Raw genomic sequence first — 16,229 nt, forward strand, 5'->3', positions numbered from 1 at the left:
AACTAGAGAAATACGCAGTTTTACTGGCTTAAAAAAACCACTGTTTTGTCGCACTAGGGTTTTAAATGTTGGTCTTCTGTCATTATCTACTAATAGAAAAGTAGAAAAATGAAGGCAGGTAAAGACTTTATGGCTTATTCAGTCTGCCCTTCCTCTTCCTCGGCGATCCTTTGTATTTGTCCCAAACTTTCTTGAATTCAAATACAGTTTTCATCTTCACCTCCACCGAGCGGCCATTCCACAAGTTCACTGCTCTTTCAGACAAGCTGAACTGCAGAGCCATGTTTAGAAATATATTTTATGTTTATGAATTTGCATATTTGTATTACGATTTGATATATTTTGGATTATAATGTTTAGTTTTTTTAACTCCTTTGGTTTGGACTATATCTAACAAAGGCGATATACAAATATAAATAAACTACCCAAAATCAAATCTAAGCATATCACCCCGTTAGGAATTCACTGGGACTGTGCTAGATGTTACTTGGGCCGTGGCCTTTTTCTCTCTACCAACAGGATTACGAACTAAATGTTCTGATGTACAAAGTTTTTGACAGTCTGCAAATGTTAGGCAGGCTTCATAGGACCAAAGAACTCATGGTAAAAAGGGGACATACAAAGTATGTGAATATGGGTGGTAACAATCATCAGGCCACCATAGTTTAAAGAAAATCTTCAGGTGCAGTTAAAATAACATAATAGTTATAGGGGCAATTTTAGACTGTTTGCAATGAGATAAAGACTGTGAGTGCTCATTACCCACAGGCTTTGCCCCAGTGTTCCAAGCAAAGTTTGCAGCCTCTTTTTTGCATGGCTACATTTTTCAGTGACAATAACGAATTATGATTTGAAAATGGACTCTACACATATTGCTTTCCTGCCTCAATGCAAACATGCTCCTGAAAACACTGAAGCATTATGTACATTGTAGAAAGGCTCCATGTTAATGGAGGGTAGTGTAATTTTACACGGGTAAAATGCTTTTATCCCATGGAAGCAGCTTTGAAAAACATCTCCAAGTACACAGTTCCACAGTAAACATACTACTTAACAAAAAATATCCTTGCAAACCTGAATGGTGGTAAATTCTGGCAGAACCAAAAATAAAGATGTTCTCAGGCTTGCTGCAGAAATTTCATGGCAGCAAGAAGGAAAAGGGTAAGAGGATGGGATTTGATACACTACCTTTCTGTGGTTACAGTCAAAGTGGTTTACGTATTATATATGGGTACTTTATTTTGTACCTGGGGCAATGGGAGGGTTAGGTGACTTACCCAGAGTCACAAGGAGTGGGAATTGAATCCAGTTCCTCTAGTTTTCAGCTTACTGCACTAACCATTAAGGTACTCCTCCAGCAGGTGTGAAAGCGTACAACACAGTCTGTGTTTTGAACGTTGTTTATATACTGAATCAGTCTTGAGGGCCATACTCAGATTAATGAGCATCAGCCTACTTACTTCTCGACAGGAAAGACAAGTGATAATCGGCATGCATTTAGCAGAATAGTACTTCACGCTGTGTGTGTGTGTAATGGAATAGAAATTTTCTGTTCTGTTAACTCTTGCTGGCTAACTAGACCTTCTCTCACATTAGTCTGTTTTTCTACATTCCAGGGGTATTCTTCTCTGTTAGAGATCTAGTTTTTTTCCCCTTAGTTTCATACTGCTTCAGAAGTAATACAAACTGAGAACTCAGCATTTACACTCAACAAAAGACACAAACTAGCAGTAGATAGCTTGATCTCTTAAATACCAGTGCTTATAGAGGAGGTGGGGTCATCGGTTTCCATAGCTGCAAGCATCACTCAACCCCTGGTCTTGATGGTCTGAAAGTTAATAGAATGGGGGTTGATGAATATGGAAAATCCTGTGTTTTAGTCACAGTTCCTAATGTTCACTTTTTTACTACTTTTGGAATAGGTGTTGGCACCAAAATTGATCCAACGCTATGCCGTGCTGACCGTATGGTGGGGCAAGTGCTTGGTGCTGTGGGAGCACTTCCTGAAATTTTTACAGAGCTGGAGATTTCTTATTTTCTGCTTCGACGACTTCTGGGTGTACGCACGGAAGGAGACAAGAAGGCTGCAAAGGTGAGTGTGTTCATATAGAACTCAAAACCATGATAGTAGCATTTTTGCTAATGATGTTGCAGGTAAAATTAAAGCTGTGTCATGACCTGTTCTCATTTTGATTTGTTTACAGCACAATGAGGTTTCAGTGTCGAACATTCCTGAAAATTTCTCCCAAATTACTTTCATATTTATGTACAAATATATCAAGATACTGCTGTGCTACCCTCAGGACATGATATGCGGGAGCTGAGAGAGTGAGATAACCGATGTGCACTAAGCATAAGAAAGGCCTTGGTGTTCAGGAATGCAGAAGTGCTATAAGGTGGTAGTAGAGGGATACTAGGGTGTATCAGCAGCTGCATAACCCATAGGAAAAAAAAGACATCCTAATGTAGCTCTACAGATCATTGAAGGAGTAAACAAACATGTGGACAAAGGGGAGCCGGTTGATATTGTGTATCTGGATTTTCAAAAGGCGTTTGACAAAGTACCTCATGAAAGGCTACAGAGGAAATTGGAGGGTCATGGGATAGGAGGAAATGTCCTATTGTGGATTAAAAGCTGGTTGAAGGATAGGAAACAGAGAGTGGGGTTAAATGGGCAGTATTCACAATGGAGAAGAGTAGTTAGTGGGGTTCCTCAGGGGTCTGTGCTAGGACCGCTGCTTTTTAATATATTTAGAGATGGGAGTAACTAGCGAGGTAATTAAATTTGCTGATGACACAAAGTTATTCAAAGTCGTTAACTCGCGACAGGATTGTGAAAAATTACAAGAGGACCTTACGAGACTGGGAGACTGGGTGGCTAAATGGCAGATGACATTTAATGTGAGCAAGTGCAAGGTGATGCATGTGGGAAAAAAGAACCCGAATTATAGCTACGTCATGCAAGGTTCCACGTTAGGAGTTGCGGACCAAGAAAGGGATCTGGGTGTCGTCGTCGATAACACACTGAAACCTTCTGCTCAGTGTGCTGCTGCGGCTAGGAAAGCGAATAGAATGTTGGGTATTATTAGGAAAGGTATGGAAAACAGGTGTGAGGATGTTATAATGCCGTTGTATCGCTCCATGGTGCGACCGCACCTTGAGTATTGTGTTCAATTCTGGTTGCCGCATCTCAAGAAACATATAGTAGAATTGGAAAAGGTGCAGCGAAGGGCGACTAAAATGATAGCGGGGAGACGACTTCCCTATGAAGAAAGACTAAGGAGGCTAGGGCTATTCAGCTTGGAGAAGAGACGGCTGAGGGGAGACATGATAGAGGTATATAAAATAATGAGTGGAGTGGAACAGGTGGATGTGAAGCGTCTGTTCACGCTTTCCAAAAATACTAGGACTAGGGGGCATGCGATTAAACTACAGTGCAGTAAATGTAAAACAAATTGGAGAAAATGTTTCTTCACCCAACGTGTAATTAAACTCTGGAATTCATTGCCGGAAAATGTGGTGAAGGCGGTTAGCTTAGCAGAGTTTAAAAAGGGGTTGGACGGTTTCCTAAAGGACAAGTCCATAAACCGCTACTAAACGGACTTGGAAAAATCCAAAATCCCAGGAATAACATGTATAGAATGTACGTTTGGGAAGCTTGCCAGGTGCCCTTGGCCTGGATTGGCCGCTGTCGTGGACAAGATGCTGGGCTTGATGGACCCTTGGTCTTTTCCCAGTATGGCATTACTTATGTACTTATGATCATTGGTTAGACCTTGCCTACATTGTTTGATTGTGGAGGCCGTACTTATGCAAAGATATAGGTGGGTTGCAGGCAATGCAGAAGGGAAGCTACTGAAATGGTGCAGGGTCTACACCAAACTTATGAGGTTTAAGACCTAAGAGATGTGGGGGGGGGGGGTATGATAGATATTCAAATGCTTCAAAGGTATATGTAGTACACAAGAAGCAAATGTCTTAGAGAAAAACATGCTCTAGAGCAGTGGTTTTCAGCCCAGCCCTCAGGGCCCATCTGGAGAGTCGGGTTTTCACGATACCCACAATGGGTATGCATGAGAGATACTTGAATGTAATGGAGGAAATACATTGTGGATATCCTGAAAACTGACTGGGCAGGTGGCCCTAGAGGACTGGGTTGAAAAGCACTGCTCTAGGGCAAGCGATTACAGTATTATGTTCTAGGTGAGGCATCTCAGGAGTAGCATCAGAAGATACATCTTCACAGAAAGGGTGGCAGAGAATCTAAGAAGGGCTGGGATAAGCACAGTGAGGCGAAAGCAGATCAAAAGGGATGTGTATAGCATTGCCCTAGGAGTGGAACTGGACAGACTAGTTGGCCCGCACCTGCAATCGTATTCTCCTGTGCGTGTCAAATCCTGCATAAATAACTCACTGATGAGTATATGGTTTGAGTATAACACAGTAACCAGAGAGAACATGGTCATTTAATAAAGGTGTACATTATCTTAAGAAAAAAAGAACCAATGGAAAACTGCATGCAAAGTGCTAAAAAAAAAATATTCATTATCAGCAATGGGATCTCTTGTCCTCTAAAACTTGACTGCTGTCAGATTTGTTTAATATGAGATGTTACCTCTTTTTCAATTCTGATCTCTGAGCAGATTGCCTAAAATTATTATATCAATACAATATGGCATGCACACCATGGCATAATATATAAATCCACACAAATCTCCAAATAACACCATTGAAACAATAGTAATAGCTGATTCAATAAATAAATCTTCACACATTTCAAACAATTATTTTTTTGTTTCAATGTCTTTTTTTTTTTTTTTTAAATTGGGATTCAAAGCAGTACAAAATTAATACAATCTCCATGCTCATAAGCCAAAATTGTGAGTAGAACATGCATGAAATCTTCCTTTTCAGGACCTGCTTGCCATGCAACAGTTGCATGGCAAGCAGGTCCTTAAAAGGGAGATTTCATGCTTAATGAAGCTTTTGTGTACACTTCCCATGGTCTTGAGGGCTGCATAAAATTCAGTGGTGGGCTGCATTCGGCCCATGTGCTACAGGTTGCCCACCCGAGCTAGGAGTTGGCATCCATGCGATTTGAGTAAACTTAGTGAATGACACACAAGGTACAAAATTCAGTAATTTAGAAATGTATGGAAGAATTGAACCAGAAGCAGGATAAAATCTTACATTTAATAAACAAATGGAACAGTCTCTCTCTCTCTCTCAGCTAAAATTATTTGAGGTTCATACCACAGTTTTAAGTAGGACCCCATTTGTTCCACAGCTCCAGCCTTGAGATTATAGTGTGTGTGCGCACGCGTGCTATATGTATGTAATCAGTGATGTCTAAAACAGGGTCGCTAAGGATCAGTTCAGCAGGACCCTAGACTGAAACCTGAATATTTTAAAACACTAAGATCTACGTGGTGCCATGAGGGAGAACGGCTGCTGAAAAGCTGAGCTCCTACACTTCCTTATAATCTAACTCAGCTAACGGAAAACAGGCGTTTTTGCAACGGGCAGTTACTGGACGTTGTGTGAAGGTAGCAGGCGTGAGAAACTGGTACTGTTAAGCTGATACAAAATATTATGGCTGCAAGATTACAAAAAAAAGATAAGGAAAAAAGCAAGAGTGCAGAAGCCAAAATGGCGGACAGTCAGCAGCAGCAATGTTCATCAGTGTGCTCAGCGTGGACTAGTGAAATAACAGCTGAGGTTACTGCTGCGGTCGAGGCTGCATTAGATAAAAAGCTGCAAGCCCTTTTTGACAGAGCTGAGGAGGCACATGAACGGCTGGATGGCTTCCATCTAGATTTGGACCACATGCAGCAACAAGTAAGTGATGTGGAGGACCGCATGGAGAAAACCGCAGGACCAGCTGAGGCCCTAAGAAAGAAAGTAGACGAGCTGGAGCAGAAATTGGATGATTTGGAAAATCGTTCATGGCGGAACAATCTGAGGCTCAGGATTGCCAGAGCAATTGAAAGAACCAGAGTTGGCGGAGTTTCTGGAGCGCTGGATTCCTAAGGAATTAAAAATTAATAATCTGCAGGGGCCCCTGAGAGTTGAGAGGGCACACCGCATCGGACCGAAAAGATCAACTAATGAACGACCGAGAGCAGTGATAATGAAAATCCTAAACTACAGTCACAAACAAGCGATCCTGAGGGCACTGAGATCGGGACAATTATTGCAGTATGAAGGGAAGAAAATTCTCTGCTTCCAGGACTATTCGGGGAAAGTTATGGCAGTGAGAAGGGCATTTGGGTCAGTTTGTGCAGACCAGTACAACCGGAAAATCAAGTTTGCCCTGACTTACCCGGCTAAGTTGAGAATTTTCTCTGAAAGAGGGGAGAAGAGCTTCGAGTTGGCAGAGCTTGCTAGAGATTTTGTAGGTACTCTGCCTCCCAAAGCAGCGAGCAGGGAAGCTAAATGAAAAGCCGAGAGGGAGTGAGTATGAACTGTTATGTGGAAATTGGAGGTGGAAAAAGGACTTTGGAAATGCCTGCTGAACAGCTGAGCAGTGCTTAGACTGTGAGAAGCAACAGGATCAGAAACCAGCTTTCTGGAGGGCTGGCAGCCTGGGGAAATTGGCAGTCCTTTGAAAGTGTACTGTGGCAGAGGATGGAAAGCATTTGAGTTTTGCTGTTAACTGCTGTCTGTCTTCTGATAAGACAAACGATTCACATGATGTTGTTAGATAAAGGGTTTAATGAGGGGGGCAGGGTCTTTATGGGCTTATGTTGTTAAATATGGGAATAGACGGGGAGGAGATAATGTTGCAAGGCTATGTGCTATCAGGGGAAGCCTTAAGGAGAGTATGGGAGAGAAAGGTAATTTCGATAATGGGCATATATGTTAGTTACATACATTTCATGCTTGTTTCTAATCAGTATTCAATCAGAATGTTAGGATACATAAGTGTTTTTATTAATAGAATGTTTGAAGCCGATTTTTCCGGAGGGCTGACTGCCTGATGGGATCGGCAGCGTTCTGAAAATGTAGTGTGGCAGAGGTTGGAGAATGTTAGAGTTATCACTTTTTTTTTTTTTTTTAATCAGACAACTGATTAACAATGTTATTAGATAAGGGACTAATGAGAGGAGTAGGGTGCTTGTGTTGTCAAGGTGTGGGATCAGAAGGGGAGGAGCTATTGTAGAAGGGCTAGGTGGTATTAGGGGAAGCTTTAAGGATAGTAGGGGTGAGAAAGTAAATCCAGATAATGGGTATATATGTCAACCACAAGCATTTCATGCTTATTCCTGTTAAGTTTTCGTTGTATACACGATACAGAAGGTTAGGTTGCATATAAGCGGTTTATTAATAAAATGTCTGACTCATAGAAGAAGGAAGTGAGGCGCTGTTACGTGCAGAGCTCTTTTAGAACTCAGAGGGATAGGTGGGGGAGGGGAGCTAGTCCTGCCACATGAGAGTCTACACAGTCACTACAATGGTTGGAAAGGTATGGAGACTTGGATTGCGGCAGAAGAGAGTTGCAAGGACCTTTGAATTCCTGTGTGGATGGACATTTAGAGACTTAGTCCTGGACTCAGAGACCATTGCTTGTCATAGAGGCATAATTATGAACGCTTTCACTTAGAATATAGCGCTGGCAGCTGCTCTACATGTATGAGAAGGTACAGATATGGCACAATTGCAAGTGAGCAGTCATTTGAAGCGGAGAGAAATATGGTATTGAAGTGAGTGAAACCCACCAGTATCACACAGGAGCCAATGGAGAATGCTGCACAGCAGTGGACTGAGTTGGTATTGGGCCTTTTGAATGGTGTATGTACTTGATGTTTTGTTTTCTAACAAGTTATTTCTCCTTTTCCAGGTTTCAAGTTATGGTCCCAAAGGAGGGACAAATTGTTGTGTTAAGCAGTTGGCTAAGAGTATCTTTTACTGGTTAAGCAATGAGAGGGAGTGGGGTACCTTTACGTGATGAGTTCAAGGGTGAACTCTATGGGGGTGGGGGAATGGAAGGGTAGGGGAGAGGGTATACCATAAGACTCACAAGTTGCACCATATAGGTTATGAGGAAGGGAAAGAACTGTTGCAGTTGAACAGTGGGGGAGGGGTCCCTCTCTCCAATAGGAATACACATCTGGAAAGGGACAATGTTACCTGTGGTCACCTAAGGGAGAGACATGGTTAAAACACTAAGATCTTCTGAGATAGAAATCTGAATGAAAAGGAATCTTGTTTTATACCTGTACTTAATGGTTAGTTTTAGTACTGCTGTATTATACTATTTCTTATATTCCACATAGATTTGATGAAGATTAGAAAGCAATAATCCTCAATCCAGGAGAAATATGGTTAAAATAACATTAATTCCAAATGAAATACTATTAAATCACATCCTCAAAGTTTTTAGAGCCTTTTGGAAATAAGTAATAAGAGCCTATTTGCCTTAATAAAGTAGGAGACTATTCTATATATGACTATTTTGAACACTGAAAAAACACATTGCCTTATCCTCTCGTCTCAACATAACTACAAACCTGCAACCATAAACACCCTAGGACATGCACTCCTATCTCAGACAGCCTAAAAATACTCAGTCACAATCGACCGCAACCTCACTCTCGAGAGCCAAGTAAAAACCGTAATAAAGAAAGTGTTCTACTCAATGTGGAAACTCAAATGACTAAAACCTTTCTTCCCGAGGGATACCTTTCGTAAACTAATACAATCAATGGCCCTCTACCACGCAGATTACTGCAACGGAACATAACATAACATATAATCACCAAACCACATCACTTTAGTCTTTAATTTGTTCAACTTTAGAAAATCGGTGCAAGCCCACAGAATCAGTTCTTCAGCTAGACCTTTCAAATAGTCAATAGTATTGTCTAAAGTGTCTTTAGGTAGACATAATAAAATAAATATCCGCATAGGAAAAGATAGAACTATCTGAGTGGGTAAATCTGCTACCTTGTGCTCTCAAACATTGAACAAGGAAGGTAACCGTGGAGAGGCTTGAGGCATCCCACAAGATGGTCTCCATGACTGACTTACAAGAACCTTTCCTTTCTTCATATGTCCTTCTCCATAAAAACTCCATTGAACCAAGTTCACTCAAATCTGTACAATAACAATGAATGGTCCACAACATCAGAGGCTGCAGATATATCAAACTGAATCAACTGCCTACCCCTACTTAATAAAGCCTTAACGTCTGGGATCAATTCCAGTAACAAAGATTCTGTACTGTGCATCGTTCTAAATCCATGTAGTGTAAAATGAAAACTATCAACTAAAGAGAAATTCCACAAACTGAAAATTAACACAAAAAACTCAAGAATTCAGTTAACCAGCTCAAAAGACTAGAAGATATATAGTCTAATAAATAAGATAGACAAGTATCCAAAAAACAAGATTGTTTTTTTGAAAGTTTGTTGATGGAGCAACTAATGAAAGCGGACTCCAACTCTATCATATGAAACTCACTCAAGATTATTTTTCTCTAGCTTATCCACAGCTAGACAGGATTGTACAGTTTTTTTTAAATTTATTTTATATTACATTTATGTCCAATACATAAATGGGAAAGAAAAGAGAAAATATCAATTAAAACAAACATTAAGGAAAAATATCATCTTTGTTAGTCCACATTATTGTCCACAATTGGGGGAGGATTGTACAGTATGAGTAAAAGTTTATGGAAATTTTCCCTTTACCGAAGAAACTCGCAGAACTCTGGGCTCAATTTTATTTATTTATTGAGAACATTTATATCCCACATAATCCCAACATAGCAGGCTCTATATAAAGATCTTTATTTGTAAATCAAACCTGAATGCAGGGAGACTACCAAACATAAGGAAACTCATTCAGCAGTCTGTCAGTACTGATTCAATGTAACCTTAAATAGCCAGGAATACTGTTATCCCACAATCACCAGGTGCTATAGTTCTGGTTAACAAATAATAAGAAGAAAGAAAATATGATTCCCTGCCCCTCCAGCTACTTTTTTTTTTTTAGATAAGGCACATACACTTCCTTCATTCTCTGTTAATTAAAACATTCCAAACTCCTGAGATGATTCCGGCCTACTAATTACTAACAAGCTAGTTAATTGCAAGCATGATCTATATGTGATCTTTCTTACTTTAGCAACTTATTTCCGTGGTTATTATATTCTGCAGTAAGGTCTGATACAATTCTATTATTCTACAGCATGTAAATTCTATAAGAAAGTAAGTATAATCATAATATATATATAGAGAGAGAGAATATATGATCTTGATTTCCATTACAGTTTCCTTATATGTTGCTAACTTTAGATTGAAAGTAAACTGCCAGATCTGCGTTTGGTTACAGTTCAACAGGAGTGGAGAGTACTGAATCATTTGAAATCAATGAAGTAAATACTTTGACACTTAGAAGAGTTTTTAGACTTACCTATCAGAGAAGGGGCCATGAAACATATAAATGGCAAGTGACCAACTCACTTGCAAATGCGCAGTTGAGACTTCCCTCTCTATCCCGCCCCCGCGTGATGACGGAACAGAGAGGGAAACTGTGCTGAGGAGGGAACCGCCAAGGTCGCCACCGCCCCCCCCCCCCCCCCCCGAGGTCACCGCCGGACCCCCTCCACCCAGGCCAGGCCCTCTCTTCTCCAATGAACTTACAGCGCTGAAACCGAAGCAGGCAGATCAGCTCCCGTCGGCCTTCCTTCCCTGCCTGTGTCTCGCCCTCGCCGACGTTACGTCACACGAGGGCGGGACACAGGCAGGGAAGGAAGGCTGATGGGAGGCGATCTGCCTGCTGCGGTTTCTGCGCTGTAAGTTCAATGGAGAAGAGAGGGCCTGGCCTGGATGGAGGGGGGGTGTAGCAGTAGCGGCAACCTCGGGGGGGGGGGAGGGGAGGGGGCCTTGGAGCTGGGAGGGAAGCGGGGAGGATGTTGGACATGGGAGGTCAGAAGGAGGGGGGCCTTGGAGCTGGGAGGGAGGGAGGGAGTTACACATCAAAATAAAACATACCAATACTCGCCCGTTTTAACGGGCTTAACGGCTAGTTTTAAAGAAAGCAGCTAGTAGAATTGTCAGTTGGTAGTAAGGATTAATGAAAGCTGTTTGTAGTAGCTGGCTAGCAAAAGCAGGGCCAGTCTTAGGGCGAGGTGACTGCATAGGGCCTCGCGTGCCTCTGCCTCCCCCCTGAGTTTTAAAAGTTACTTCGTCGGGTTACAGGCAGCAGCAAGAGTGAAAAGCATGCGCGCGGCTCGGCGCTTCAGGAGCCTTCCTTTCCCTCGGCTCTGGTCCCGCCCTTGTGGAAACAGGAAATGAGGGCGGGACCAGAGCTGAGAGAGGGAAAGGAAGGCTCCTGAAGCGCCGAGCCGCTTGCACGCTTTTCACTCCTGCCGCTGCCTGTAACCCGACGAAGTAACTTTTAAAATTCGGAGGGGGGTCTTGGAGCAGGGAGGGAGGCAGGCAGGCATTGGATCTCGGAGGGAGGGGGGATGGTCCTGGAGCTGGGGTGGGGCTCCATCAAATTGGTCTGCACTTGCTAAGACCGGCCCTGAGCAAGAGTACAGCACCCCTCTAAGTTCTAGTACCACTGCCCTCATTTGAGAAAGACTGGCATAGCCACCTAGTGGTTAGAGCATTGGGCTGACAACCAGGGAAGCCTCATTCAAATCCCACTGCTGTGGCTTGTGATCTTGGGCAGATCACTGAACCTTCAGTTGCCTCAGATACACACTTAGATTGTGAGCCCTCTGGGGTTAAAGAAATATCTGCTGTACCTGAATGTAGCTTTGAACTACTACTGAAAAAAAGATGTGCACTAAATCCACTTAAAGAGGACAAGCTGCTAATCGTTTTCCTGATTTTTCAAAGATTTTAACATGCAGTTTCTTAATAGCTGATCCTTGTGTTTCAGGTACAAAAACTATCAAAGAATGAAGTGCTGATGGTAAATATAGGATCCTTGTCTACTGGAGGAAGAGTCAGTGCAGTTAAAGCTGACTTGGGCAAGATTGTACTAACTAATCCTGTGTGCACAGAAGTGGGTGAGAAAATTGCCCTTAGTCGAAGAGTTGAAAAACACTGGCGGTGAGTGAAAATATAAATTACTAGTAAAAAAAAAAAACCGTTTCTGATGCAAATGAAACGGGGGCTAGCAAGGTTTTCAGAGTGTGCATGTGGGAGTGTGTGTCCCTGCCCTCTGCCCTCTCTCCCTCCCCCCTCCCCTCTCCCCCCTCCGAGTCCAGTCCTTCAGTGTTGTTTCCTGCTGTTCTGTGTTTTTGTTACAGAGAGAGTGAGGGCATGTCTCTCCCCTCCCCCCTCTGAGTCCTTCACTGTTTCCTGGGATTTGGTGCTGTGCTGTTTTCCTTCACTCATGGGGAAACCGGATATCTCTGGTGCTTCACACTTCCGGCTGGAGGCTTCAGTGGTGCCTTTTATATATATATAGATTGGTTACTAAAACAGTGTGGAATACTATTACCATGAGCCCTAGCAACTGTGCTCTTGCTTTCATTATTCCTTGGCCACCTCCATCCTGAACCTGTACAACGTAGCTTTAAAAAGTGGTACCAGACAGCACCATGAAGAAAAAGATGGTCAACAATGTTCAAGACTATAACAAACTTCCAAAATAATAATGGAGACTTTTGCAGAACTAGCAGAAATTAGAATTGAGTACTCCATCTCTGGTACTCTGTTCCTGTAGGAATTTCTGATTAACCTCAGCAGTAAGGAAGAAAGTAGTCAAGCGAAGTTCTGAAAGTAAAAAAAAACAAACAAAAAAAGTCATTTCAGGAAAGATAGAAGTACAGCTTTTACTAATTAGATGTATGCAACTAGAAACCCTTAGAGATGATATGTTGGCCTGTTTACATCAATTAGGGTAATTTGTAAATAAAATATTTCTAATCTAGGCATAAATTTGTTTTAGAAGTGTTTTTTGTGAGAAATCTACTGTGGAGAACAGAATTAAAGGAAGGGCTTTGGGAGATAGTTGCACATCACTCAAACAATAATAGCTGTTAAGGATTCAGTAATAGTTAATGTAATCTCCAGACTCTGCTGAGGGTTAAGGTGATATCAAACCTCTGAGGAAGAAGGGGTTACATATAACCAAAAAAAAAAGTGGAGGGGAGACATCACCCATGGGGCATATCCATTACTGACTAACCTTCACAGCTGCATTAACTAGCATGTGGAAAGAAGATGAGTGAAGTTGGATAGGTGTGGAATGATGTGGATGGACTGATAAGTGAGAGAGCATTCATTTAAGGAAGACTGTTGGTTAGTTTTCATCTTGGTAATCAGTAATTGACTTATTTGGATTTTGAGACTGGAGTTTTACTGTGTGTAAAGATCACAATTTTCCTGTTTGTAATAAATATTCTTGGTTTTCCCTTTTCAGTTTAATTGGCTGGGGTCAAATCAGAAGAGGAGTGACTATTAAGCCAACTGTGGATGATGACTAAAGAGGAGAAGGGCTTCATCTTGGCAGATGGAGAGGGTTGCTTGTTTGCATATACCTGCAGTCTCACCTGAGCTACAAGGAAACATCTGTAATATGCATGTAAAGGAATTTTATATGTGGATGGATTAAAGGATTCTTATTTTATCAGAAGCCTATCATACATCTCTTGACACCAATACCTAGGGCATCTGAATAAGAATTTGACAGGACCCCTCATTTGCAAGCCAATCTGGTTTACACCGTATACCTATAGTTTGTTTCCAAATAAAGTAATTTATTATTTTTTCATTCATTCTTGTTGGTCTTTTGAATAATCATAGACTTCAAAAATTGTTCCAACAAGGAATGAATTTCAGAAAAATAAACTCACCTTTAAGACTAATCTACTTTCTTGAGCTAGAGTGAATTTTGTTTGTAGTCTAAAATCCCAAATGTGGGCACATTTGGTTTAGTTTTCTTGTCGCTATAGCTAAATTCATTGATTCGCTTACTACTCAGCACAGCAATCTTTCTATTTCTAAAAACAGGGACATTCAAGAAGTTAAATCATGTTTTTTATAAAGAACTGTTTGCATGTTTATTTATACAAAACTATGAAAAGCAGAAGGAAGCACCATACATCATCCACTAATTGGCTAAAGATGCAGCATAAGTTAAAGCAGTGTTTCTCAAGTCAGTCCTGAAGTACCCGCTTGCTAGTTTGGTTTTTCAGGATATCCACAATGAGTGTGCATGAGATTTGCATAGAATGGAGGTAACATGCATGCAAATATGACTCATGCATATTCATTATCCTTATTCAATGACCTAATCTTCTATTATCAAAATTAACATAGAAAATATTTTTCAAATATGTTATTTTATTAAATTTAACACACACTAAAAAACCTACTTATAATCTATATTAACGCCTATGATACTCTAGATGCTATTTCTCACAAACATATAACAACAATAAAGTCAAATGACTTATCTGTCTTCATTGCTAACAACGAAATGTTCCATATAGTTCATGAACGAGTATCCTTAATTAGTCCGTTGGTAAACAAAATCCAAGGCAAAGTGAAGAATACAATATAATCCATAGAGTGGGTCAATAGTCTCTGCAGTGCGTGACTCCACTCAAACCGAATTCTTCTATCGGATTTTCTTCACAATGATGTTTAATTTCATATATAGACAAATACATCCACAGATCTCAACACAGGCCGTGTTTCATTCAAACTTCATCAGGAGATCCAGCGACATTGAGAACACTGAGTACAAAACAGGAAATCCCTTCTGAGAATCTACGTCATCATGACAGATTGACAGATTGGTTCAATCTGTCATGATGACGTAGATTCTCAGAAGGGATTTCCTGTTTGTACTCAGTGTTCTCAATGTCGCTGGATCTCCTGATGAAGTTTGAATGAAACACGGCCTGTGTTGAGATCTGTGGATGTATTTGTCTATATATGAAATTAAACATCATTGTGAAGAAAATCCGATAGAAGAATTCGGTTTGAGTGGAGTCACGCACTGCAGAGACTATTGACCCACTCTATGGATTATATTGTATTCTTCACTTTGCCTTGGATTTTGTTTACCAACGGACTAATTAAGGATACTCGTTCATGAACTATATGGAACATTTCGTTGTTAGCAATGAAGACAGATAAGTCATTTGACTTTATTGTTGTTATATGTTTGTGAGAAATAGCATCTAGAGTATCATAGGCGTTAATATAGATTATAAGTAGGTTTTTTAGTGTGTGTTAAATTTAATAAAATAACATATTTGAAAAATATTTCCATATCATCAAGCTGATCAATCCATAGACTGGTGGGTTGTGTCCATCTACCAGCAGGTGGAGATAGAGAGCAAACTTTTGCCTCCCTATATGTGGTCATGTGCTGCCGGAAACTCCTCAGTATGTTCTCTATCTCAGCAGGTGGTGGTCACACACAGCAGCAGCTCTGGCTAGGCCTCCAAGCCTAATCCTTAGGTTTTGTTGAGGCCTGGGTTGAGGGCTCTTTTGAGCAAGTGCAAACCTGGTGGTGCCAGGTCCCTCCTTTTCTCCCCCCTCCCGCTGGCTCCGTTTAAAAAAAAAAAAAAAAATTTTAAACGTCTTTAAAGGCGTTTAATTCGACGTTTCTTTAAACGTTCATTGCAGCTACTCACTGGGACACCAGTTCGTTACAGCTCGGAGCGGCAAGCAGGTAATTTTACCTTTTTATAGCGGGCAGGGGGTTCCCCGATTCTTCTCCTCGTGGCATATGGCGTCGGAGGGCGAGGGCGCAAAGGGTCGCTCCCCGGATCGCTGGAGCGCTTCTAGAGGGGATGCGGGGGTTTTACAACCTGATTCGCCCTTGATGGGTGACAGTTTAGTGACCGATGAATGTCCCGGTCGTTCCTCTGGCGTGGCGGTTTTTTCCCGCCATAAACGCCCATCCCCCGCTCCTCGCCTCCGCCATCTTGGCCGGCCACGCGGCTCGGACGGCTTCTTCGTGGGCCGCCCTTGAGGTTGGAGACATTAATGCCATGAACGCCCTTAATTTGGGCGACGGCACAAGCGGCTAAAGTTAAGCGCCGTTCTTCCCGCGCAGCTCCTTCGCGGAGTTTCGCGCCGGACGCCATTTTGGATGCGCAGCATGTCTCTCCCCCGCTATTGCGAGCGCCGGTTGAGAGTGCGTCTAGGGCTGTTGCCCAGGCTGCGGAAGTGCACAGTCTGGGGGGTTTCTCCCCCGAGTTTGTTTTGCTGCTGCATCAGGCTTTCCTCATGCAAAACGCTGCCCCT

The 16,229-nt window shown here is 41.8% G+C and overlaps 1 protein-coding gene across 1 annotated transcript in view; it reads left to right on the forward strand.

Annotated features, from left to right (window-relative positions):
- The window catches only part of LOC115478205 (eukaryotic translation initiation factor 2 subunit 3), a 62,479-nt gene extending 48,738 nt beyond the window's left edge, over positions 1 to 13,741 (forward strand). Inside the window, exons 10-12 of the mRNA XM_030215499.1 lie at positions 1,923 to 2,092; positions 11,896 to 12,068; positions 13,387 to 13,741. Of these exons, the coding sequence (XP_030071359.1) occupies positions 1,923 to 2,092; positions 11,896 to 12,068; positions 13,387 to 13,450 (407 nt within the window). The 3' untranslated portion in view covers positions 13,451 to 13,741. The remainder of the gene's footprint in view (positions 1 to 1,922; positions 2,093 to 11,895; positions 12,069 to 13,386) is intronic.
- Positions 13,742 to 16,229: the final 2,488 nt, after the last annotated feature.

The sequence above is a fragment of the Microcaecilia unicolor genome, chromosome 9, assembly GCF_901765095.1.
Source record: "Microcaecilia unicolor chromosome 9, aMicUni1.1, whole genome shotgun sequence".
Taxonomy (NCBI): domain Eukaryota; kingdom Metazoa; phylum Chordata; class Amphibia; order Gymnophiona; family Siphonopidae; genus Microcaecilia; species Microcaecilia unicolor.